The following is a 26,667-nucleotide window of genomic DNA, read 5'->3' on the forward strand; positions in this document are numbered from 1 at the left end:
TAAATAACCTACACCGAAGGACCCTCAGGAGATGAAAATCAGGGTGGGATTTCCACTGGTTAAGGGGCATCAGAATCATCCAAGTGGGCTCTGCCTGTGACCTGAGTTGTGCTTCTTTGCAGAAATGGAAGAAAGCTACGAAGCTGACACAGGCCCCCTTGCCAGCTCCGTACATGGCATGTCCACTCCCCATGGTGACACTGAGGCAATCCCAGTGACGTTCATAGGCGAGGTTCTCGATGACCCCGTGGATTCAGGCGTGTTTTCCAATAGAAACAACAATGCCGGCTCCTTCGACTTGGGGAGCATGGCCGACAGTAAGGCTCAGCCACCACCATGCCAGGCCGAGTGCCCCCAGCAGCACAAGCAGAGGTCGGCAGCAGGGCCCAGCTCACCAGCTCCTTCCCAGGAGCCCGAGAGAGAGGTCAGGTCAGCTTTGACCAACACCTGGCAGGAGGTGGATCCCAGGAAGATGGAGCCCACGGCGAGTTCTGCTTCAGCACTTCACACTCACCACTTGAATGGAAAGGAAGAAGGCAGGGTGCCTGGCTCTGCTCACAGCGGGGGGACCCCAGCCCCCGGGAGGGTGACCCCACAGCTGGGGAAGGAAAAGGCAAGCGATGGCAAAGGTGATGTCTCAACGCTACCACCATGGCACCAACGAGGCCAACACCCAGCGGGGAGCTATGGCCTTAAATATGGCCTCACAACTTATAAAATTGTCCCTCCGAAGTCAGAGATGAAATGCTACGACCGGGGGGCATCCCTCTCTGTGGGTGCCATTAAGATCGATGAGCTGGGGAACCTGGTGAGCCCCCACGCGCATGCCGGCAGGACCGTAGTCCCCTCATCGCCCACTCTGGAGGCAGAAACCCCACCCATTGGAAAAGTCAAAGAATTCTGGAGGTCCAATTCTGTAGAGAAGCACTCTGGCCGGCCCACAGGGGGGCCCAAGAGGACCCCCGCCCCCACCACCCCCACAAATCCGCAGCCTCGGGAAAGCAGACTGAGAAGCGAGCCCACCTCACCAGACCCCCAGGGAGCATTGCCTGAGCCCCAGCCTCCCCACTCAGAGGACGGGAGCGCTCTGGGGCAGGGGAGAAGCTGGCCACCCCCAGCAGCCGCTCGCCCCCTCCAGGTGCCAGCAGCTAACGCTGCGGAAGTCCTGTTTCTCAGACCTCAGAGGAGAACGTCCAGTCAGTACATGGCCTCTGCCATTGCCAAGCGGATAGGGACCCTGACAGTCCAGAGTGATGTGGGGAGGAGACAGGATAATACCCAGAGGACCTGTGAAGGCACAGCACCAGAGCCAGCGGTAGCGCCTCCTGTGGTGAAGGACAGTACCACCCCCAGCCCAAACCCAGGAACGGGCGTTCGTCGTGACGGGGGGGAATCGACGGCAGGACCCCATGCTGGATGGCAAGTCAGCTGCCCTTACGGGAAGCTGTCTGCTCAAGACTACCCGTCTGGCGTTCACAGAAATTCCCGTGGCTCACTAGTCATAGCTGCCCAAAGGGACCAGGCTTCTGTGGGACAGAGCTGTGGTCTCAATGGGGAGCAAAGCACAAGGACACACAGGACCAACTCGGCATCCAACCCCAAGTGCAAGTCTGACGGCTCAAGTCCCTCACGCCCTCGCTCAGGAGATGATCAGACTTCAGGCAGCACCCTGGTGAATGGCTCCCGGTGGGTCCCCATCCACAGCGAGCCTCCTTGCTCTCCAAGAGAGTCAGATACAAACAGCCGGGCTGGACAGGAGCCCCCACAACGGGAGGAAAAGCCCAGTTCGTTAAGCACAGGTGCACTTGAAGCTGATGGTAAACTGCCAGCCAGCATCTTCGGGCCACAGAAGAAATTCAGGCCTGTGGTCCAGAGGCCGGCTCCAAAAGACACATCCCTGCACAGCGCCTTGATGGCGGCCATCCACTCGGCGGGAGGCAAGGACAGGCTCCGCAAGGTGAAGTTCTCGGTGGGCTTCTGCCTCAGGGACGGCCTCTCCCCCGCACCCACTCACAGATCTGAGGTGACATCAGAGGAGGGGGACCAGGCGAGGGACGCGGGGGCCTGCACGGGCTTAATTTTACCCGGATTTCCGCCTCCCTGCCTATGGAGTGGTTTAAGTAGAACCACTAAGGAGACAAAACTGATGAGTTTGGTTTGCCCACACTGCCTTTAAGGCTCTTGACTGCCCTGGGGAAAGGTGCCAGCAATACATAGTCCTTGCGTGGGCATGGGGGAGTGGAGGCGTGGGGTGGGGTGCCGGCTTGGGGAGGAATCGTCCATATCTGGTCCTTGAGCCTGGACGGGGAGATGGAGAGTCAGGCTGAGGCCCTGCCCCCTGTCACCCTGCACTTTCAGCAGTGGTGGGCTGAAGCCTTGGAGAAAATTTTATGACACCTGCCCCCCGTGTAGGAATTTATCACCTTGCAAATGTTATTTAACAGCTACCCTGACACTGAGGATTAGCAACTGTTTCCTTCACTTTGCCACTGAGGAAAGAGGGAGATGACATTTGGGGAGGGTGCCCACCCTGTGCCTCCCCAGACACACAGCTTCCGATTTCTGCATTTTGTTGCTGTCGTTTAGTTGCTCAGTCATGTCTGACTCTTTGTGACCCCGTGGACTCTAGCCCACCAGGCTCCTCTGTCCATGGGATTTCTCAGGCAAGAATACTGGAGTGGGTATTCCCTTCTCCAGGGGATCTTCCCCACCCAGGGATCAAACCTGCATCTCCTGCATTGCCAAGCAGATTCCAGCTGAGCCACCAGGGAAGCCCCATAATTTTTATATAGTGTGAGGTCAAGCCAGAAGTGCACCTTGATACTTCTACCTTCTAACCGACAGAGATGGTAAAACTGACCCTGCAGGCCTGACCTGATAACTATGGGCTTTCTTGTGTACTGCCTTATCGTCATCATCTCCCCATCACCTAAGTGACAGGAGTTGACGTCATTAATAAATATTCTAGATTCCAGAACCCGGCTCAAAGGGAGGGCCAAAGAAACCGTCCTACACTGAGGCGGACTGCGAGCGCTCAGCCCTCCTGGCGGCCATACGCGGCCACAGCGGGACCTGCAGCCTGAGGAAGGTGAGGGGGCCACACACTCACACACACCCCCCCCCGCAGTGACCCCCGGGACACTGCACAAGCCAGGGTGATCCTCCGATTCCCTGAGCGACGCTGAGTCATCACTGGAGCGGCCAGCCCAGCCACGGGAGAGGCCCTGAGGGCCAGCCTCTCCTGAAGGTGTGAGTGTTTCCTGTACACTCCTGCCTGCGCCTTCCCACAGTCCCAGGACACTGAGCGGGCTGCAGGGCTGGGTCACCCCGCAGCAGAGGCGCTGGCCACAGCTCCTGGGTGGAGCTGCTACCTGCCGGGGCTGGTCTGACACAGTCGCAGGACCCCCCAGACCGGAGCTCGGGGACAGAGGGTCATGCACCTTCTGCAGCCAGAATCTAAGGGAAGACCGGGTGGGCACCTTCCTCTCCGTGTTTAGGGGAGGGGTCCTTCCCATTGATTGGCTGTTGCCGTGTGCCTGGCCTCAGGGTCTGTCCAGGCAGGCCCAGGTGAAGTAGGAGGGCAGGGGTCTCAGGAGGGCAGCCCTGCTCCCTGCCAGCAGTCACTGACCTGATGGAGAGCCCCAGGATGGGGAGCAGACACGGCCCCCGGGTTTTTTCAGGGTCTGAGAAGCGCTGCTTCTTGGAAAGGACGTTTGGGACCCTGTCATTTCACCGTCTTGTTGCTAGGTCACGTCCTCCGCCTCTGAGGAGCTCCAGAGCCTCCGCCATGCCGCCCTGTCTGCACATGGGCCGGACCCCTTGCGGGCAGACGACCTTGGGGTCCAGTCCCAGCCACCCCCACCTGCTCCAGTTGCCCAGGCGCCCACCTCATCCCAGTCAGCGTCGAGGTCCAGCTCGGGCCCCCTCGGCAACCCGGTGGACGCCAGACAGGCCTTGATGGACGCCATCCGCTCCGGCACCGGAGCCGCGAGGCTGAGAAAGGTGAGGGTGTGAGACGCGGCGTGCGCGCTCCCTCGGGCTGCGGGAGGCCCAGGTCACCCCAGCCCCCTCCGCTCCCCCTCCGTCCATCTGGGATGCATCCTGCGGGGCCCTGGTCGGGGTCCAGGCGACAGCATCCGTATGGAAAATTATTGTTTTTGCAGCCCCTTGGGCGGAGCACACGTTGCTGGTTTTTCTGCAGTTTCTGCTCTATCCTGTCTTCTGTTTGGTCTGTACATATCGCCTACTGGTCCCTGAAAGCAGTGGATTTTGTGGGATCCAAAGTAGGGTTCCCAAATTTTAAGGACTTTGATTAGGTAGGTTTTGAGACCTGCTTTAACTCCATAATGATTCTGTGAATAGACTGATATTCTTTCCCTGCCCATTTCTAGCAGGTGGGAAGTTAGGCTAATCATAGGGAGGTGGTGACAGGTATTACTTTCCGAGAGATCATTTCCAGATCCTAAGCTTAAGTCCTCACATGTCCGTGAAGAGGGCAGTACTATGATTATTCTCATTTTACATAAAAAGTGAATGAGGCTCAGAAAAGCTGAGTGACGTGGCCTTGGTCACATAGGGCTGGACCCGGTGGGCACAGAAGGCCCTCAGAATGAAGGAGAGCAGCTGGCCCGCGAGATGGGTGAGCCACTTCCACGGAGGGGGGCAGGCACTGCTGAAAACTTTCCCGCCAGGAGCCTAGGGCGGCAAGGAGGGCAGGGGAGGCTCCCACAGGCAGCACAGCGGAAGGCGGTCCTCGCTGAGTTCAGGGATGCTGTGGCAGCCTGGGCTGCAGTGGGCTTAGCACACTAGCTGGAGCCTCCCTGGGGCCACAGGCAGAACTCTTGGGTAGGCTCCAGAGTGTGTCCCTGTGCTGGAGAGATGTCCCCAGCTGTGCTCTGTGGCCCTAACAGGGACCCAAGACAGCAGGTAGCGAGAATGCTAAGGGCACTCCGTTTACCGAAAGCTCAGCCCTGCCTCAGGATGCCGGGAGAGGAAACTGCGCTTAACCCCGTGGCCTTGGATGCCAGACTGTCCTCTGGATGCCCGTGAGGGGAGTGGGGTGGGGGGGGAGCAGTTAAAATTGTTAAGGGCTTTCAATTTGTCTTTACTTGTCTCCGTTTCTCCATAAGTTATATCTTGATGAGCTTAGTGCTTTATTACATGAAATGAGGGAAAGTGAAGATATCGGGGTGAATGGCTAAGTAAGTGTCCTAACAGATCTTGTGGAAGCTGATGAAGACAGCTCTGTAATTCAAACCTGAGACAACCTCTCTCCTCCATCCATGTCTCAACATCAAAGTGAAAGTAAGGGCCAGTCGTGGGTCAGAATGGCCAACATCAAAATGTCTACAAAAAACAAATGCTGGAGAGGGTGTGGAGAAAAAGGAACCCTCTTACCCTGTTGGTGGGAATGTAAATTAGTGTAGCCACTGCGGAGAAGAGTATAGAGTTCCCTTAAAAAATAGTTTTTTAAGTGTTTTTCAAAAAGACAGAAATACCATATGATTCAGCATTGCCACTCCTGGGTATATATCTGGAAAAGACAAAAACTGTAATTCAGAAAGATACATGCACCCAGATGTTCGCAGCAGCACTATTTGCAATTACCGAGACATGGAAGCAACTTAAGTGTCCATGGACAGATGAATGGGTAAAGAAGATGTGGTGCATATATACACTGGAATACGACCCAGCCTTGAAAGAGAATGGAATGCCAGCTGCACAACATGGATGGACCTTCGCTTATCATGCTAAGTGATTCAGACAGAGAAAGACAATCTTGCGTGGATATCACATACGCAAAATCTAAAAAAAAAAAGGACACGAACTTATTTACAAAACATAAGCAGATACACAGACATAGAAAACAAACTTACGGGTACCAAGGGAAAAGTGGGGGATGGGAGTTTGAGACTGACCTATACACACTACTGTATGTAAGATAGGTAATCAGCAAGGACTTATTGTCAGCACAGGCAACTATCTTCATTATCTTGTCATAGCATATAGTCAAAAACAATCTGAAAAAGTAGCTGTGGTGGGAGGCCCTGGTGACTCAGTGGTAAAGAATCCACCCACAATGCAGGAGATGTGGGTGTGACCCCTGGGTCAGGAAGATGCCCTGGAGGAGGAAATGGCCACACACTCCACTATTCTTGCCTGGAGAATCCCATGGACGGAGGAGCCTGGTGGGCTACAGTCCACGGGGTCACAAGAGTTGGAAATGACCGAAGTGACGGAGAATGCACACATTTATGTCTATATCTATCTGTCTATCCATCTATATATTCCTGAGTCACTTTGCTGTACACCTGAAGCTAACATAATATTGTTAATCGACTATAGTTCAAAGAAAGAAAGTGCCGGTGGTTCCCAGAGAATCCAAAGCGACAGAGCCGGTTATCAACCCTGATGGTTCAGCTGGTCCCTGGGAATGATTTAGAGTTTCTGAAAACATTGTTTTCAAAGTGAAATCCACAAGACATCTGCATGCTGTGGTTGTAGATTTTTCAGAGGTTTGAGCCTACAAATCTGCAGTTTTACCGAATCCCTTTCCACTGAGGTTTGAGATCATTATCTGTGTCATCTGAGCTTTTGATACAGTCTGAGTACCGCTGAATATGAAGGCTGTACTCACTTCTCCTGTACTCATATTCTCATTGACTGATTTTGGATGGTTTCAGATAGCTGTTCCTCTCCCCGCATCTGGCAGGAGTCCTAAGGAATAGGGGTACCCACTCCACCTTGAACCTCAGGCTTTCTCTCTTAGAGTGTGCGCAAGGCCTTCCAGAAAGGAAGGGGGAAAAATCAAGTTTGGGGATTGTCTGAAAAGGCAGAGGAAGCGATTTGTGCTATGGGAAAGAGAGTGGGGGGAAATGCAAGGGCAATGGTAGAAGGGGCTGTGACCAGGTGGGGCCTGCTGGGTGGGAGGTAGGGATGCAGGGGGGCGTGTCTCCACACAGCAAGCAACACAGCCTGGGGGGCTGGCAGAGTCATGGGAGGCCCAGGCCTGGCCGTTGCTCATCACCATCTCAGCTTCCTAGCAGCTGCTTAAGATGGCAGTCAGAAGCCCGCATTTTATTTGTTTCTTGGATTAATCTAAGTGTTGGGACCTGCCTTATCCGTACTGGAAGGGTTGAGGCAGTGAGTCTGGTGCATCTGAGATTTTGATGCCCAGAGCAGTTTAAGAGATGCCCCTAGGCTGACAGCCAGGCCCCAGATGAGAGGGTGAGGATGACCTGGGAGACCCTAACCATTTGTCTGCCCAGTGCCCCACACCTTACCTGGAGGCCACGTAGCTGAGTGATGGGACTGTGCAGGCCACTGCTCTACAGGGTGACCCAGACCTCTCCCTGGCAGTCTGCACCTCCCGTTCCTGTAAGCCCTGAAGGACACGTGACTTAGGAAGTCAGGACTGTCCATCCACCCCGCAGCCTTGGCTCAGCCTCCATCAGGGACGCACAGGGCAGCTAAGACAGTCTGGCCTCACCTGGAGCCAGTGGTTGTCCTCCCAGAGGCACACACCTGACCTCCTTTTCCAGCAGCCCCCACACACACGCCGTTGGTGTGGCACCGCAGACCCATGACACCAGGGGACACGCATGCAGTTCAGCTGGCCAGAGCCAGCTGGGCCTCCAAGGAGCCTGGCGAGGTGGCGCTGCTCTGCGGGCGTGGGCCATGGAGGTCTTTGTGGCTTTGCATCACTTTCGTATATGTTCTGACACTTGCTCCTCAAGTCATTTGAGCGTTGCCTCTTCAGCCTTCTTTCACCTTTTGGGCTTTTAAAGTTGCATTACCTTGAGGAAAAGATGCAAAGGGCCAGGCTCCGGGACTCATGCCATGTGGGCTGTGCTGTCCGTGGGTTTTCAGTATGAGCAGATGCTCCTTTGTCCTGGGTGTTCAGTGATGCTTCAGGATGCATGTAGCAAGGAGAGCATCCTGGACTGAGGGTGCTCCCTACTCTGCTGGGTAGTGTGAGGGGCTGCAGTGCCTGAGGCCACCTCTTCCAGTACAAGCAGGGCATCTGACCCTGCTGGGAGGGTTCTCGGGGACCAGACTCACTGCTAAACACAGGCAAAGTGGCTCACCCTCCTGGAACACGCTCTGTGCTGGCAATGATGCTGCTTATGATAGAAGGCAAAAGCGTAGCTTTGATGTAGGAGGAAGTGAGTTGGCCAGTTTTCAAGGCGATTGGGAGTCCATTTGCCTCTCTCCGGTATGTAGTGAGCACCTCTGCCTCTGTGTCTGTGCGTGTCAAAGCCACGCCTGCTTTGTCTTTCCTGCAGCCCCAGGTGACAGCATGCTTGGCTTGGCTCAGGCTGCTGTCCCATCCGCAGGAGACATGGCTCTCCTGTCTTGAGTGCAAGGCTCAGACCCTGGACCGCGCTCCCCACCGCCCACCGCCGCCCCCACCCCTGCCCCGGTCCACTTCTGCCTTCTATTCCATCCTGAATTCATATTCATGGTGAAACTGTGCCCATCCGGTCGGACAGCCTTTGTTGGTCTGTTTTGAATGCATCCTTTCAGAGGTTCTGGGATGGACAGCAAGTGCCCTTTTAATCTGTGTTTATATTTAAAACATTCACATATCCAGCTATTCATCCACAAGCATTTCCTGAGAACCCACCAGAGTCCAGGATCGCAGTAGCTGCTCACGATAGAGACATGAATGAAGCATTGTCTGTGCCCTTGGGGGTTACAACCAGGAGTAGAGAAAGAGGGGGGTTGTCCTTGGCTTAGCCTTAGGGACATCTCCTAAAGTGGGGGACCTGGTGAAAGCCCCAAGGCCTTTCCTTTGTGTGTCCCAGCAGTCCTCCACGGAGGGCCAAGAGTGAGCATCTCCTCCGTTACGCTCCTGGGCGGGAAGGCTGCAGCTCCCAGCGCACAGATGGGAAGGCAGGGCACAGGTGCCCTGTGGCCTTCTCCCCAGCCTTACCCAGGTCAGGGTCGCTGCTGGCCCAGACCCCAAGGGCGGTCCAGCCCGGGTGGCCGGCCTCTAGGAATGCCTCACTAGGTCCCATGACATCCCCGCCCTGGCTGGGCCCTCCCAGGTGTGTGTTTCCCACTGCAGGAATTAACTGAGTCAGACCACACATGTGTCCTGGCGCTTGGTCTTGGCAGCAGACCCCGTGAGAAGTGATTAGACAGCTGACATGACATCAGCGCCCCGGGGACCTGGAGCCAGCACAGGAAGGCAACAGCAGCAGCAGGCGTCTGTCCTCCTGAGCCAGAGCCCCTTCGCTTGTGGGGGAGAACCAAGTTCTGTGACCGCGAGCCAACACGACCGAACCGCCAGCCGCCCACACCCCGGCCCACACTGGGCTCAGTGTGGACCTTTGATGTGTTCCAGTTAGGTTGGGATAGTTCAGAGGTACAGACAGGCCAGCTCTGTCTTTGCTGCCTTGCGACCATCCTGCCTGTTGCAGCCGTTTCAGGTGACCTCTTTTTCCTACAGGTAGAACACAGGGGTGTCTGTCAACACAGGCTATCTGCTGAGTGACCCCCGAGGATGTTGCTCCCTCTTCCTGAAAGGAAAAGGTTTCACCTCCTAGTTTTGCCAACTCATTCCCAGGCATCCTGCACGTTCCTCAATTAACCTCAAGCCCCCAGGAAGTCTTCCCCTGCCTCCTGGCTGGAGGAGGGGCCCGTCAGAGCATTACCTCATTTCCCCGCACAATCCCATCACAATCTAATCTCAGTGACGATTTGTGTAACGTCTGCATGGTGCCTGCTAGCCTGCCACACTGTGAGCTCCAGCGGGTCCCAGCGCTTTGCACAGCCCCTAACACAGAGTGGTTGCTCAGTAACTATCTTTTGGGAGAATGGAGAGGGAGCGGGCATCTCCTGCCGCCATATCACCTGACTCTCCAGACCAGTGGCAGAGTGCAGCTCAGGGTCCCTGCACTCAGAACTCATTGATTTCATAATCATTATAAACTTGCCAAGAATCCAGGTCAAGCTAGAAGAAACCAACCTTCTTCTCTGGAAAATAAGACGAGGTCTGGGCACCTCCAGGCTTCTGCCAGGGGTCCTGCTCCCCTTCTGCATAGCTGCTTGACTGACTCCCTCGGGCACCCACGAGTGCCCAGGAGCTGGCCTGTCCAGGCGGGAAGACGGCGGTCGGAGCAGAGAACCCTGCTGCTCCCTAACAACTTCTCCCCCGCCCTCACTCCGAGCGTCAGCTCCGTCACCACTGTTCGTTTTACCTTTTCCCATATAGACATCATTTTCCTTGGCAGGCATGGAAGCAAAACGATGCTTGGGTATTTTTACAGCTTTCTGGCTCGGCCTCAAACTGCAAGCTTTGTCCTTCATTGTTTTTCTTCTTGTCCAACCAAACTAAGAAGGAATCTTCTAGGAAGTGTGAAACCTTAGGGATACCAGGGAACCTTCTAGAGCTTTTCTCTCTGCAGCATGCCCTTTTCCCCTTGCCAGGGAGGTGAGGGAGGGTAGTCTCTCCTCCTGAATTTGATCACTCCTATCCCCTGATCGTGTGAGCAGACACTGAGCAGCAGGCTACTCCCTTCCTTAGCAAGGTGGCTTACGCTTGGGTTGATCCTAATGGCCATCAGCATCATATTGCTACCTTGTGGCCAATTCTGTTGCCAAGATCTCTCTCACTGAATTGTCCAAGCCAAAGCTTTTTAGTGCTGACCTGCAATTTCCTCTTTGACACCAAAGTTTAGGACTTTTCCTTCCCAAATATTTTTTTTTAGTTTCCTGAGAACTGTGAAAATCTGGATTCGGCCATCAGGTTGCTATTAGTGGTGATGAGAGCTCCTTCCAGGTCTTCAACCAGCCAAAGATTCAAATGCTCCCAGCCCAGGGCCCCTGCACTGGCAACACTCGGCTTGCCAGGCTGGTCTAAAGCAGGGTCACTGCCAGGAGGGCAGGGATGTGCTGCCCCCCTTGCTTTACTCCCCTGCCCCGTAACTCCCCTCACCGGGCCATGCTCCCACCTGCCCTTTGGTGTCGAGGGAGATTCATCTTCGCAGCTTGGAACTGCCTTCTGAAAGGTGCGTCTCCCAGTGGGGCCAGGCTGTAGGCGGCCACGGTGCCTGGGATGCCTCTTAGTGCTTAGTGTTCAGATGCTCAGTGACGTGGCAGTGGGGTTGCTGACTGTGCTGTGAGGAGCTGCACAAGCCTCATGGGGGTGGGGAGGTGTCCTGTAATACAGACACCATCACCCCACTTACCAGAGAAGGAGAGGGCACTCCCTCCCTGAGACGTGCCCACCGCAGATGCAAAACCAGTGTCTGCCTACAGTGTATCACTTCCCAGTAGCAAAAAGAATGTGCAAGCAGCAACCCAGAGATAAATCACAAAACAGCTATGCTGAGTGAAGGAAGCCAGAAAGAAAGAAAGTGCATGATAGATGGTTCTGTGTATGTACAATTCTAGGAAACGTAAACTACTATGTAGAGATAGGATATTAGTGGTTGTATTGGGACTGGGGAGAGGAGGGACTGAAAGGGAGCTGAGGACTTGCACACTGTCGGTGGGGACGTAAACTGATGCAGCCCCTATAGAAGATGTTACGGAGAGCCCTATAAAAGCTAAGAGTGGGACTACCGTATGCTCCAGCGGTTCTACCCCTGGACATAGACCTGAAGGAAATGAAAACGCTAATTTGAAAAGATTTGTGCACCCTAGTGCTGAAACTTCAATACTGTGGCCACCTGACGTGAAGAGCCAACTCATTGGAAAAGACGCTGATGCTGGGAGAGATTGAAGGCAGGGGGAGAGGAGGGCAGCAGAGGACAAAATGGTTAGATAGCATCACTGACTCAGTGGACATGCATCTGAGCAAACTCTGGCAGAGAGAGAAGGACAGGGAAGCCTGGAGTGCTGCAGTGCTTGGGGTCAAAGAGTCAGACGCAACTTAGCAACTGAACAACAACAGCAATGTCATAGTAGCGTTCGTTTCAGTAGCCAAAATATGGGAGCAACCTAAGCGTCCATCAACAGATGATGGACAAAGAGAAAGGTGGTATGTGTGCAATAGAATACTGCTGAGCCGAGAGAGTGAAAGAAAGAGAGAAGCTGCCATTTGCAACAGCATGGATCGACTTAGAGTGTATTATGCCTGGTGAAGTATGGACTGAGCAGCCTTTCCTTTCTCCGGCAAATCTTCCCAACCCAGGGATAGCACCCAGGTCTCCCACATTGCAGGCAGATTCTTTACCAGCTGAGCCACAAGGGGAGACCAAGAATGCTGGAGTGGGTAGCCTATCCCTTCTCCACTGGATCGTCCCGACCCAGGAATCAGACCAGGGTCACCTGCATTGCAGGCAGATTCTTTACCAACTGAGCTATCAGGGAAGCCCTGTAGTGAAATAAGTCAGCAGAGAAAGAAATACTCTGTGTTATCACTTGTATGTGAAATCTAAAAACTAAAACAAATGCACATAACAAAACAGAAACAAACTCACAGAGAGAAAACTAGTGGTTGCCAGTGGGGAGAAGGAAGGCAGAGGGGCAAGACACAGGGAGGAGATTAAGAGCTAAACTACTGTGTATAAAATAAACTGTAAGGACCTGTTATGCAGCACAGAGAGAATACAGCTGATATTTCACGATAACTTTAAATGGAGTATAATCTATGAAAATACTGAATCACTATTTTATACATCTGAAACTAATATATTATAAATTAACTATACTTCAACTTAAAAAAAAGAATTAAAAAATATAAAAGTGAATTAAAAAAAATAAAATAACCCCAGTCCATCATCTTAACTCTGGTGATGTTTATACACATATATATCAAAACATATTCAAGTTTACACTTGAAATGCTTGCATTTTATAGCAATTAATTTGTTAAAACAATAATAGTAAATATGTGTTTAAAAAATCCCTCCCAAGGACCCAACGCCACCTCTGCCTAGCTCTTTCCTCTCGCCCCCCTTCGCTGTAGCTTCTAGGTGTCCTGACTGTTCATACAACTGCACTTGCCCGACATCCAGTCCCCTCCTCCACCCCCGACACTCCCCAACATCCACTCCCCTCCTCCACCCCCTGACACTGCCCCTGTCAAGGTCACAACGCTGTTGGCACCCTTGGATTCAAGAATAGCGCCCTTTATTCTACAGGTTTCCAAAGGTCAGTAAACGGGATAAGCATACTATTAACAGGATGCTGGCTGCATTTTCCAATAACAGGCTCAATCTGTTTTTCTTCACACCAACACACATACTCTTTTCTCTGTTGCTTGGATGTTCTGGCAAACTCATTGTGCTGTTTCAGACTGACAATTAAAACCTTTGTTTTGAAGTTAGAAGTGTCTCACCTCTAAAGTTGTCTAGAGCTTGAAGAAAAACCTATGAGAAACAAAACTAACATACTCTTTAAAAATAAGTTTCTTAGCGTTCCTGCCCTGGGTACCCTGGACCTCGTGGCGCTGTTTGCAGTCACCATGCGCATCCTTGTCTGCACTCCCCCTGAGCAAGCACCCTGCACGTTCCCCCCCGCCCCTCTGAACCACGCTCTGAGTCTTTTTTCCAGTGCCTGTTCCTTTCCCCAAGGCTGCACTCGTCCCTGGAGTCAGTCCTGTGACCTCTCCCTGGCAGACCCTGCTCCGTCCAGATGCCACTGGCCCCTAGTTCTGTCTCCATCCCAAGCTGGCCTGGGTGTCAGACTACTCGACACCAACAGTGTGTGTTCCCCGGGTTCCATCCAAATCAGCGGGCCTGTCTCCTCCCTCCATGCCTGCAAAGCCAGGTCTCATGGCATCTCGTCTCTCAGATGGTGTGGGGGTGCCTGCAGCGGAGGGGCTGCTGGTGGATCTGGGAGGCAGGGGCCAGAAACATCCGTGCAGCCGTGCAGGCAACCAGCCAGCGGCCGCTTCTCTGCTCAGATGAGCCTTCTGGGGACTGCTGCTGCTGCTGCTAAGTCGCTTCAGTCATGTCCGACTGTGTGACCCCCGTAGACGGCAGCCCACCAGGCTCCCCCGTCCCTGGGATTCTCCAGGCAAGAACAGTGGAGTGGGTTGCCACTTCCTTTTCCAATGTGTGAAAGTGAAAAGTAAAAGTGAAGTCACTCAGTCGTGTCTGACTCTTAACGACCCCATGGACTGCAGCCTACCAGGCTCCTCCGTCCATGGGATTTTCCAGGCAAGAGTACTGGAGTGGGGTGCCAGGGATTGCTGCTTACTAGTATTGGGGCTTCCTGGTGGTGCGGAGGTTACAGCGTCTGCCTGCAACATGGGAGACCTGCATTTGATCCCTGGGTCAGGAAGATCCCCTGGAGAAGGAAATGGCAATCCACTCCAGTATTCTTGCCTGGAGAATCCCATGGACGGAGGAGCTTGGTGGGCTACAGTCCACGGGTCACAAAGAGTCGGACATGACTGAGAGACTTCACTTTCTTTCTTTCAGTATTTGGTCTGGATGGAGACACGCTCTCTGCACCCCAGTTCTCTCGTCTTCATATCGGACACAGAACCCATAGTGAAAGCAATAGTGCGTTGTGATTTGGTTGAGCTGAAGCCTTATTGAGATGAGATTTGTGCAGGGCTGGAAATGGTGCCTAAAACACAGGAAGCGCACAGGAAGCATTCTAGGTGGTGGTGGTTGTTACCATCATAAGAGATCTATTTGGGTCCTTATATGTTCGCTTTGATAACTCAGTGAAAAGTGGGGCCAGCACTGATCCTTTTAGAATGTACTGAATCCAGCAGAACCACGGTGAGAAATCCAGATCTCCTTTCACACCGTTTCAGGTGAACCTGCCACTTTCCTTAAAAATGCTGTTCGCCTTAGCCTTCAGAGGCATGGAAATGGGTCCTTCAAGATCCTGCCATCACATTTTCTGCAGCTGGGCATCCCAGGAGCAGACCGGACCCAGAGCAGCAGGGTGAACGGGTGGGTTTGCAGTCACTCACTGGGATCCCCTGCACTTGCTGGGGCCCGGCCCGCCCTGCCTCCTGTGATGAGGTGGGGGTTGATGCGGTGATGCCTGCCTGGAGCCCCCGCTCCAACTGAGAGACAGGGCACCTGGGGAACCATGGTGGGCCACGTCACCCACAGCCCGGGGCAGGGGGTGACTGGATCGGCTCCCCAGGACTTGGAGTGACAGTGCTTTTTCCTTCCAGGTGGTCTGAACATTCTTAAAGAAGGAGTCCTCATTTTCCAGCAAAAAAAGGAGGCATCTGCAAGAGACATGCCCCAGGCAGAGAGACCAGCCCAGAAAAGGGAAAGACTGCTGGGCGGGAGCTCCAGGAGGGCGGGGCCGGGGCAGCGGATGATCCTAGGAGAGGCACAGGGGCCTGCAGATCTGACCCTACGGTTGTTCCTGTCGTTCTTTCCTGAAGGCAGGAGCCAGTCACTGAAGTCACTCAGGCACGTCTGTGTTTCTGAGAGCTTTCTCCCTGGGGTTGTAAGTAGGACGGGCACAGTATAAATACTGGGGCCTCTTACAGGAGAGGACTATTGCCAGGAGGGATTGGTGCACAGCTCCTCAGCGCCCGGGTGCTTGCCCCTGCGCTCCGCTACATCCCTGAGTAACAGTGGGTCTTTCTTCACCGCAGGTGCCCTTGCTCGTGTGAGTCAGTGACAAGATGCACTTGTGGCAGAAAGACCCCCCAAGGGACGCCCGCAGCCGCCACTGATGAGCGCCACGCCCAGGGGGCTTCAGGATTGGGCAGCTCCCCTGTCTCCAGGCCAAAACTCGCCTCTGACTTCCGCTCCTGCGTTGTGGTTAAAACGGATGGGGGTGCTGCTCTGCCACATGGCTTGTGCCAAGGAAATGTATTTGCCTCTGAATATTTAAAGTTGCCAATAAACTATTCTTGTTGGCAGGTTAATGGGACTGTGAACACTGGGCCATCACGCTTAATTACATTGATGGACAGAGTGGAAAGAATCATGTCTTAGGCCGATATTGAATCTTTGAGACTTTTACCGCATGTAGATGGTTAAAACCATTTAGTTGTTGAAAATCTTTCTGAATCCTAGGGAAAGTATGTAAATGAAATAACCTGAATGTCATCTGCTACTTGATGCAAGAAGAAAGAGTTGAGAGGCTTTTTCAAATGTGACTTCACTGAATAATGAAAGTATTATATTCTATTCCTCCAACATTTGGGGTAAAAACCTCATGGAGGGCTGCAGACCGTGATCTGACCAAGTAAGCTATTAAAAGTCGACCACAGTCACCCGGAGTAACAATCAGGCAGGTCTGAGTTCTCCCAAGGTGGCGGTGACGCGTTCAGAAGGACTTTGCAGTGGACGGCATGCCCACGTGGTGTGCTGTCCCCCCCACAGGCTGTGATGTGCATGCCTCTCCCATGGAGGGCTGAGCACGGAGCCCAGAGGCTGCCCTGGGAGCCTCAGAAATTCTCCCCAGGGCAGGAAGTAGGAGACTGGACATCTGAAGGTCACTCCCATCAGATCACGATTGTGCTGGGAGTTCACACTGTGGGTGTGGTCTCCATGGTTTGCGCAGCAGAAGAGTGGCTTGCCTAGAATCACAGCACAGGGCACCAGTCTCCGATATTTATCACAGATGGTCGACTATGGCTGTAGAGAAAGCTCTTTAAGAGGTTAATAGAAATCAAGAGGAATTCCTGAAATAAAATTTCTGTCTTAATGAAGCCACAAATACGGCGAGATCGTTTGTATGTTTCACAGTGATTTCAGATCAGGCATCTGGTAGGAAGGAACTGCTGTGTGTTGTCTGATGAAGGCCCCTCACCTTCCCTGGGCAGCGAGGGCCTCAGGCAGTCACTCTTACATCACACTGTCTCCACTGTTGGTCTTCCAGTGCCACAAATAAAAGGAAGTGAAATTGTAGCCCTTGTGTGGATTTCATGACTCCCTTGGGTACCCTACCCCAGAGTAGAAAGGAGTTGTTGCTGTTCTTCATTCGCTCAGTTGTGTCCGACTCTTTGCAACCCTACAGACTGCAGCACGCCAGTCTTTCCTGTCCTTCACCATCGCCCAGAGCTTGCTCAAACTCGTGTCCATTGAGTTGGTGCCATCCTCCAGAAAGGAGAGATTCATTTATTCAATGAGTCAGCCCTCTTCTAGACTCTGGGTTACAGCAGATGCAAAATGGACAAGAGTCCCTGCCTTCATGGCGTTTGTATCAGAGTGGAGGAGGCAGACCATAAACGAAATACGTGAACAATATACCGAGTTCACTTACATGCTGTTAAGTGATTAGGAGAAAAACATGGACAGGGATGAAGCATACGTAGTGATGAAGAAAGGCCTCTTGCTGCAGTGACATCTGAGTAAAAACCTGGAGGAAGAGAGTGAAGCATGGGCGGACGCCTCGCTGGCAGGAGAAAGGGCAGGTGCAGAGGCCCTAAAGCAGGTTCGCCGCAGTGTTGGAGGACTGGAAGCAGTGGGGCGTGATGGGGTGGGGGTGGGGAAGGGGGGAATGTCTTGCAGCTCCCCCAGCTTCCGGCCCCTGGTCTTCACAAATTACTCTGTGCTCCACTTCTCAGGGAAGCCTTGCTCCCTGGTAGACTGGGGGAGTAGCAGACATGAGGATGGCCGAAGGACACCCCAAGGACGGTAAAGGGGCCCCGAGGGCGCCCCCAGTTCATCCTGCTCACCTGACACTAACGTATCCTTTGTTGCATGAGCTTTGCGAAAAGCAAAGGAGAAAAGGAAAGATACAAGCATCTGAATGCAGAGTTCCAAAGAATAGCAAGAAGAGATAAGAAAGCCTTCCTCAGCGATCAATGCAAAGAAACAGGGGAAAACAACAGAATGGGAAAGTCTAGAGATGTCTTCAAGAAAAATAGAGACACCAAGGGAACATTTCATGCAAAGATGGGCTCGATAAAGGACAGAAATGGTATGGACCTCACAGAAGCAGAAGATATTAAGAAGAGGTGGAAAGAATACACGGAAGAACTGTACAAAAAAGATCATCACGACCCAGATAATCACAATGGTGTGATCACTCACCTATAGCCAGACATCTGGAATGTGAAGTCAAGTGGGCCTTAGAAAGCATCACTACGAACAAAGCTAGTAGAGGTGATGGAATTCCAGTTGAGCTGTTTCAAATCCTGAAAGATGATGCTGTGAAAGTCCTGCACTCAATATGCCAGCAAATTTGGACAACTCAGCAGTGGCCACAGGACTGGAAAAAGTCAGTTTTCATTCCAACCCCAAAGGCAATGCAAAAGAATGCTCAGACTACCACACAATTGCACTCATCTCACATGCTAGTAAAGTAATGCTCAAAATTCTCCAAGCCAGGCTTCAGCAATACATGAACCGTGAACTCCCTGATGTTCAAGCTGGTTTTAGAAAAGGCAGAGGAACCAGAAATCAAATTGCCAACATCCGCTGGATCATGGAAAAAGCAAGAGAGTTCCAGGAAAACATCTATTTCTGCTTTATTGACTATGCCAAAGCCTTTGACTGTGTGTATCACAATAAACTGTGGAAAATTCTGAAAGAGATGGGAATACCAGACCACCTAACCTGCCTCTTGAGAAATCTGTATGCAGGTCAGGAAGCAACAGTTAGAACTGGACATGGAACAACAGACTGGTTCCAAATAGGAAAAGGAGTACGTCAAGGCTGTATATTGTCACCCTGCTTATTTAACTTCTATGCAGAGTACATCATGAGAAACGCTGGACTGGAAGAAACACAAGGTGGAACCAAGATTGCCGGGAGAAATATCAATAACCTCAGATATGCAGATGACACCACTCTTATGGCAGAAAGTGAAGAGGAACTAAAGAACCTCTTGATGAAAGTGAAAGAGGAGAGTGAAAAAGTTGGCTTAAAGCTCAACATTCAGAAAACGAAGATCATGGCATCCGGTCCCATCACTTCATGGGAAATAGATGGGGAAACAGTGGAAACAGTGTCAGACTTTGTTTTTTGGGCTCCAAAATCACTGCAGATGGTGACTGCAGCCATGAAATTAAAAGACGCTTACTCCTTGGAAGAAAAGTTATGACCAACCTAGATAGTATATTCAAAAGCAGAGACATTACTTTGCCGACTAAGGACCGTCTAGTCAAGGCTATGGTCTTCCCTGTGGTCATGTATGGATGTGAGAGTTGGACTGTGAAGAAGGCTGAGCGCCGAAGAATTGATGCTTTTGAAGTGTGGTGTTGGAGAAGACTCTTGAGAGTCCCTTGGACTGCAAGGAGATCCAATCAGTCCATTCTGAAGGCAATCAACCCTGGGATTTCTTTGGAAGGAATGATGCTGAAGCTGAAATTCCAGTAGTTTGGCCACCTCATGCGAAGAGTTGACTCATTGGAAAAGACTCTGATGCTGGGAGGGATTGGAGGCAGGAGGAGAAGGGGACGACCGAGGATGAGATGGCTGGATGGCATCACTGACTCGATGGATGTGAGTCTGAGTGAACTCTGGGAGTTGGTGATGGACAGGGAGGCCTGGCGTGCTGCGATTCATGGGGTCACAAAGAGTCGGACACAACTGAGTGACTGAACTGAACTGAACTGAACTGAATTGCATGAGCTTACATTCAGTACCCCATGAGGATGGCCGAAGCACACCCCAAAGACGGTAAAGGGGCCCCGATGGTGCCCCCAGTTCATCCTGCTCACCTGATACTAACTTATCCCTTGTTGCATCACCTTACATTCAGTACTCCATGAGGATGGCCGAAGCACACCCCAAGGACGGTAAAGGGGCCCCGAGGGTGCCCCCAGTTCATCCTGCTCGCCTGATGCTAACTTATCCCTTGTTGCATGAGCTTACACTCGGTACCCACGCTGGGTTCGGGCTCTGGCATGGAGAATGGGACAGATGTCTGCGCTGTGCTTTTGCCTTCTTGTATACTTTCCCAGTTGTGCTTGGTGGTTCTCACTGGGGGTGAGGGACCGTTTTCCAGAAGAGGAAACTGAGTCCAGGAAGATTAAGCCTGATGATAGAGGCTGCATCACATTATCCTCATTCTTAAAGCAGCGTGTCTGTGCCCTCTGTGCTTACTCCTAAGCCTGTAAGCACCCCTCTGCATGCCCCTGCCCCCACCTTCAAGGTCTCAACCTCGGCTCTCCTCCACGTGGAACCTCCTCCAGGGCCCTGATGCACTCATAGGGTGCATAGCCCGCCTCTCTTTCCCTGCCGGAATGCACTGCACCTCCACCTCCAACCCCACCAACTGGGAAGGCCAGCCCCCAACCCTCACAGCGCCACTCCCCATGTGTGCCCCTCGGCCAGGCCTCCTTGCCAGCCCTGCAAGCTCCCTTCCACCATTAACACTGCTTCTCCCCACACATCACTCCTCGTGCAGCCTCGCAGCCGCCTTTCTGCCCACAGCGCATTGGCCTGAGCACAGGAGGCAGGTCTGAATGAGCTTCCTGGGCCCAGTTTACCCCTGTGAGCCCAGCAAGTTACTAATCGTGTCTCGTCTTTCTCTGCAAAGGTCCCAGCTTAGACCATGAATGTGTCTCCCTCACTGTCAGCTGCAGACAGGTGCTCAGTGAGTGCTCAGTGAGAGAAAGAGCCTCAGGGGCAGTGAGACTGGAGCCTAGGTGGCCTGTGTTCAGTCTGGGGTTTTCCCATCTTCTCTCTGCCTTCTGTTGCAAGGAACTCAGAGGAAGGACCTGAGGGGCCACGATGGAAGCCCCAGGGCTCCAGGAGGCCGAGAAGCTCTGAGAGGGGCCGACAGAAGGGCTCCAGGCAAGCCTTCCCGCCCTCGGCTCTGGCCACAGCCTCGGGGGGCCCCGGAGTCGCCTGACTGCATCAGTGCTGAGAGTCTAGCTTTCCCCATCTTCCTGGACCCAGTTATTTCCTTGTTCCCGGGGCAAGCCCTGGGGCAGAGAAGTGGCATTTCTGTTTCTGGGTGTTTTTGGAACAGCTTCCTACTTACTAAGAAGCCCATTCTTACAGGGGATTCAGGGCAGGCTGGGTGGTCTGACTCGTGCCCAGGCTCCAGGGGAACCCCAGGATGGACGGGGAGCCCAGGAGCATGGGCTCGATCTTGTGACCGAATCTGGGTGGACCCTGCATTTCTGGACCTAGTCTCCTGCCCGTGCCCTCCCTCTGCCCTGCTCAGCCTTTAGGCAGTGAGACAGATCACCCCAGGGAGAAAATTCCAGAAGGACCTGCTTAGTCAGTCTGATGGGCAAATGCCCAGCCAAGTGGAGGACGGGAGCTTTCCAAGAAGGCAGCTCAGAGCAGCTGGAAAGAAGGGGTGGCCAGTGTGGGAGGGAGAAATTACTCTCAGGGGCAGGTCTGCGGGCAGAGAGGGTGGGTGGTCCAGCCCAGGCCTGAGGGCGGAAGACAGACAAGCTGGTAGCATCGGGGGAATCAGAGACTGGCTGAGAAGGGACAGGAGAGGAGGGTGATGTCACCCTCTTCGCTTCTTTGGAAACCTGTGAGCGGTAAGTGGGACTCAGAATGGAAGATGCAGTTAGTTCCCTGGTGAGCAATGGCATGACTTCATCAAAACGCTTCCTGTCATCAGGGATTAGCCCATGAGGGCGCCCACAGACAGTGAGACCCAGAAAAGCTCAGAGAAGGCAGGGAGGGGACCCTGTCTCTAGAAGGTGACCTCTGGGAGTTCCTGGGTTCCACCAGTCTACTCAGATGGAGTTTCCGACGTGCGGGAATGCTGTCTCCACAGCCCTGGAGACTGTGGCTCTGAGTCATCTGTCGCCAGAATGCTCTCCCATGGGAGACTCTGCCTAGTGAAGATGAGAAGAGGGAGGGCCCTGGTGCAGGGTGAGAAAGGAGCCCAAGTGCTCAGCAAGTGCCCAGCTGCAGTGAGACTGGGCACAGAGAAATCTTCAGACCCATGGGACAAATTTATTACACGCCCCCTCGTCCAGAGGAGGAAACTGGAGCATTGAAGAAAAGTCGTTTGCAAGATGACACGGCAGGTGAGGGTCTGAGCAAGAGCCGAGGGTGTGTCCTGGGGACCAGGGCACTCCCCTGCTGCTCTCGGGGTCCCCAGGGGCCCATCGGCAACAGGACCAGTTGTGGCCCCAAGGGGGCGCAGCAGTGGACTTCCAGGTGGATTCCATCTGGGGCATCTATCCAAGGACACAGACTTCCCAGACCACGGGCTCCTGGGGCCAACACGGCAGACGGTCCTGAGCTGGGAGGATTTATTTTGTCTTCTCCACTTCCTCGCTTTTATCAGATTTTCATTCTTAGGCAAGTACTCATCTGATCATTTCAAAATCAGGCACGGACAGTTGCTGTCTATGACCCTGAGGCTGCCCAGGGCGGGACACAGTTGTTGGCTGAGTCATATCCCAGTGCTCCTGACTTCCCTAGTCCCTAGTTCCCAAGATCCTATAGTTTCCCAGTTAGGACTCTGGACTCCAGTCTGGCTCCCAACCCTGGAGGCCACCCTCTGAGCATCTCCCAGCAACTTCCCCATAGCAGCTCAGCTGTCAGCCCACAGTGGGCTCCTGCCAGAGAAGGGCAACCTGTATAGAATGATTTATCCCGGCAGAACACTGTTGGGGCGTCGGTGCCGAATAGCATTAGTGGTGGGAAGTGCACACCTGCCTACAGAGTGAGCTTGCTGCCCTTACAGCTGCTCTCTCGGGATTAAGCAGCTTTGGCATCTGGCCTGGGCTTTTAGACATTGCCCTGCTTTCAGATCCAGCCCACAGAACAGGTTCTGGTAAGAGGCATGTGACAGAGTGGTTAGGATGTGACTCTGGAATCAGAAAGACTCAGATGTGAAAGCTCTATCACACTACCTCAGGCCACACGATGGGGACAAGCAGTTTCATCCCTGAGTTTCCTCATGTACAGCATCAGCAAAAGTAGTCTTGAGAACTAATGGGGATACATGTGTACGCTAAGCTCGGAGCTTAACACACAGGAAGACCTCAGCAAAAGCTAACTATTACAGTAGTGATGATTTTCCTTACTAATACGGAAGCTCATGTATTAGTTCTCAGTTTTTTGATGGAGGCTTTAGGATTTTCTATGTATAGTCCCATGTCATCTGCAAACAGTGAATTTTACTTCTTTGCCAATTTGGAGCCCTTTCATTTCTTTTTCTTCTCTGATTATTCTGCTAGGACTTTCAAAACTGTGTTGTATAAAACTGGTGAGAGTGGGCATCCTTGTCTTGTTCCTGATCTTAGAGGAAATGCTTTCAGCTTTTCATTGTTGAGTATGATGTTGGCTGGCTATGGGTTTGTCATATATGACCTTTATTACGATGTATGTTCCCTCGATATTCACGTTGTTGAGAGTTTTCTTAATCAAAAATGAATGCTGAATTTTGTCAAAAGTATTTTCTGCATCTATTAACATAATCATAATATTTTTATTCTTGCTTTGTGATGCATCACATTGACTGATCAGCAGATTTTGAACAGTCCTTGCATCCACAGGATAAGACCCAACTGATCATGGTATATATTAATTTTGTTAGTATCTTGTTGAGGGTTTTTTCATCTGTGTTCATCAGGGATGTTGGTCTATAATTTTTTTTTTTTCTTGCAGCATTCCTGTCTGATCCTTGCCAAGGTCTGGAGGGAGTGTTGATCTGAACAGACAAGCGCTGTGCATTCCAGTCTCTGGCTGTGTCATGCATTGCTGTGTGGCATCAAGCAAGTCGCCCTTTCTCTGTGATCTGCAGTCTCTGTGCAGGGAGGGACTTGGAGTAAGGGATTCACGGACAGCTGGTGTTCTGGAATGATGCTTCTCATGCAAAAAGATCTCTGTTGCTTTTGTCAGCCAGTGTCCCAGGAAATAAGAAGTCTCACTCAAATGAATGATTTATGGAAATTTTAATGCAAAGATTATTAACAAAGTAAGGGCAGGGTTTAAGGAAAGTAATAAGCCCAGGGCCAGCAACAGGGTGAATCCTTCCCATTCCTCAGTTTCTGAGGACAGGGGAAGGAGCAGCTGCCACAAGCTGGCAAGAGTTCTAGATGTCACTGAAGGTGATGGACAGGAGATGTGACCTTGGAGAGAGAAACATAGCTCCTGCCAAACCATGCCTGGACTCTCTCTTCTGTACTCCTGTCTATCGAGTGCATCCCACAGTCCAGATCCAACCAGGACTCACAGGCAAGGGAACTTGTTGATGCAATCCATGCCTACTCAGCCTCCAGGAGTGGAGAATAAGGTGGGGAAAAAAAAGTTCGGGAAGGGCAAACAGAATATCCATCCCAATTCCTAATGAGGGAAAGGCAAAGAAAACAAAACCTCAGTACATCATGAAAACAGTGGTATTTTAAAGAAGATGTGGCTTTGAATTAACAACACCAATGAATATCTGAATTCAGTTGGAATCTGTAGTTCTTCCAAGTGAAACAGGGTTTAATCTTTCTCTGTACCAACTGGAAGTTTGCCACCTCCTTTTTCCTCTTACGTTATTATTGAAGAGGAAATGTGTCTTCATTTCTCTCATTTACCAAAAGTTAAATAACCATTCATTCATTTCCCTTCCTAAATAATGCAGGTGGCCAAGAAGTCCAGAGCTGCTCCAAGTTTATCTTGCAATTAATAAGCTTGTGAAGATAAAAAGATAGAGTCTCCTGTGTTAATCATTGTTTCCGCAAGCTACTTTATTCCCATCTCTTAAGAGCTTGAAGTGAGCCAACTCCATGTAAAAAAGAACTGCTTAAGACACTGGACAATACTGATGATTTTCAGATTTCTTACAAAGTATAGTGATTCACTGAGAAAGTGAAATGTCCAGGGACCCAAGTGGGATAAGCTGGAAGGTGCCAGCAGCATGAGCTAGGCACCAACAATTTCCAATTAGTAATTGCATGGCCATGAGACAGATACACCAGCTTTAGAACTTCCAGGATGTTTAGAGACTGAGGAGGGAAGAGACCATGTCTTGAGCAGGATCAGACATGAATGAGCATGAACAGGCTGTGCCTTCCTCCTCCTCAAGCTGAACAACCACCAAAAGCCATTATATGCTGAACACTGGGCTATAGGCTGGAGACCAGTAATGTCAGGGCCATGGTTCCTCCCGAGAGGGGCTCTACCTTGTGGGGAGACGGAAGACAAGGGGAGGGATATATTTCACTGGGTGCAAGCAGAGCTGTGGATGCTTGGAATGTCAGTTCCAAACCACAGCCAGAATGCCAAGAAAACTTCCTGGAGGAGGTGACATCTGCACTGTAGCCAAAGAATTAGGAGTCATTCTAGACAGAGGAATTGTGCAGTCACCCAGAGCGAAGCAGAGCAACATAAAGTTTCAGAAAACAAGGCTTCTGAGTTGAATGCTTGGCGCTTTCTAAGCAAAAGTGGGGGCTTCATCCTAAAGACCAAGGGGAGTCACTGAAGGATCTTTAAGAAGGGAGTGGCAAGACTGATTTACAAGCATCACTCTGACTACAGAACTGTTGATGAAGCCAGGGAGGAGGACGTGAAACCAGTTAGGAAGTGAACACTCGCAACCCAAGCCAGCAAGGAGAGAGGGGGGCAGCTAAGGAGGGTCTCCTGGCTCTCCACAAGACCACAGAGTTCCAGAAAGTGTCAGAAGCTGAAAATAGGCAAATGCTTGCCAAGACACCCCATACCTGACTCGGAAATTACTCATATCAGCACCACAGATGTGGTGAATAGCAGGTGATAAACTGAGGACTCACAAGACTTCCCATCATTCACAAGAAATCAACACAATTAGCACAATGATAGGTTGCATTGTGCCTTCTATTATTGCAGGGGTTTTTAATTGTAATACTAATAAGAGAACTTTTTCTGCATTCCCATTGTGCCAAAGGTAACAGGAATGGGCGCCAGGCAGTGTAACTCCATGTGTTACCTTTTACCACCCGCCCATGGGAAATAGATGGGGAAACAGTGGAAACTGTCAGACTTTATTTTGGGGGCTCCAAAATCACTGCAGATGGTGACTGCAGCCATGAAATTAAAAGACACTTACTCCTTGGAAGAAAAGTTATGACCAACCTAGATAGCATATTCAAAAGCAGAGACATTACTTTGCCGACTAAGGTCCGTCTAGTCAAGGCTATGGTTTCTCCTGTGGTCATGTATGGATGTGAGAGTTGGACTGTGAAGAAGGCTGAGCGCCGAAGAATTGATGCTTTTGAAGTGTGGTGTTGGAGAAGACTCTTGAGAGTCCCTTGGACTGCAAGGAGATCCAATCAATCCATTCTGAAGGAGATCAGCCCTGGGATTTCTTTGGAAAGAATGATGCTAAAGCTGAAACTCCAGTACTTTGGCCACCTCATGCGAAGAGTTGACTCATTGGAAAAGACTCTGATCCTGGGAGGGATTGGGGGCAGGAGGAGAAGGGGACGACCGAGGATGAGATGGCTGGATGGCATCACGGACTCGATGGATGTGAGTCTGAGTGAACTTCGGGAGATGGTGATGGACAGGCAGGCCTGGCGTGCTGCGATTCGTGGGGTCGCAAAGAGTTGGACACAACTGAGCGACTGAACTGAACTGAACTGACATCACATGAGCCAGAAACCCAAGGGGCATCCATCCTCTCCCGCATCCCCAGAGCCAATGCTTTGTTCTGCTTCTTTAAAATCAAGAGTAACTTTGTCCTGTCCGTTTTTTTCTCTTCCACTGCCAGCTCTCTAAACATCCATTTGCAGTTGGCTGTGTTTCTGAATTTCTTCTTCTGTTTTCTTGTCTGTCTACCCATGCATGAATAACACAGTTTATGACACAGTTTTCAGTCTTACTAATTATTATTATGCTTGAAAGGGTTAGTCCTCCAAAATTGCTCTTTACTTAATATCATTTAT

General features: G+C 51.7%; 1 protein-coding gene across 1 annotated transcript in view; it reads left to right on the plus strand.

The window, feature by feature from the left end:
• Positions 1 to 16,676, plus strand: part of COBL (cordon-bleu WH2 repeat protein) — a 346,405-nt gene extending 329,729 nt beyond the window's left edge. The window contains exons 16-19 of the mRNA XM_068973146.1: positions 123 to 1,957; positions 2,969 to 3,088; positions 3,748 to 4,002; positions 15,529 to 16,676. Coding sequence (XP_068829247.1) covers positions 123 to 1,957; positions 2,969 to 3,088; positions 3,748 to 4,002; positions 15,529 to 15,546 — 2,228 coding nt within the window. The 3' untranslated portion in view covers positions 15,547 to 16,676. The remainder of the gene's footprint in view (positions 1 to 122; positions 1,958 to 2,968; positions 3,089 to 3,747; positions 4,003 to 15,528) is intronic.
• The last annotated feature ends 9,991 nt before the right edge of the window (positions 16,677 to 26,667 follow it).

Source organism: Capricornis sumatraensis, chromosome 5, assembly GCF_032405125.1.
Source record: "Capricornis sumatraensis isolate serow.1 chromosome 5, serow.2, whole genome shotgun sequence".
Lineage (NCBI taxonomy): Eukaryota > Metazoa > Chordata > Mammalia > Artiodactyla > Bovidae > Capricornis > Capricornis sumatraensis.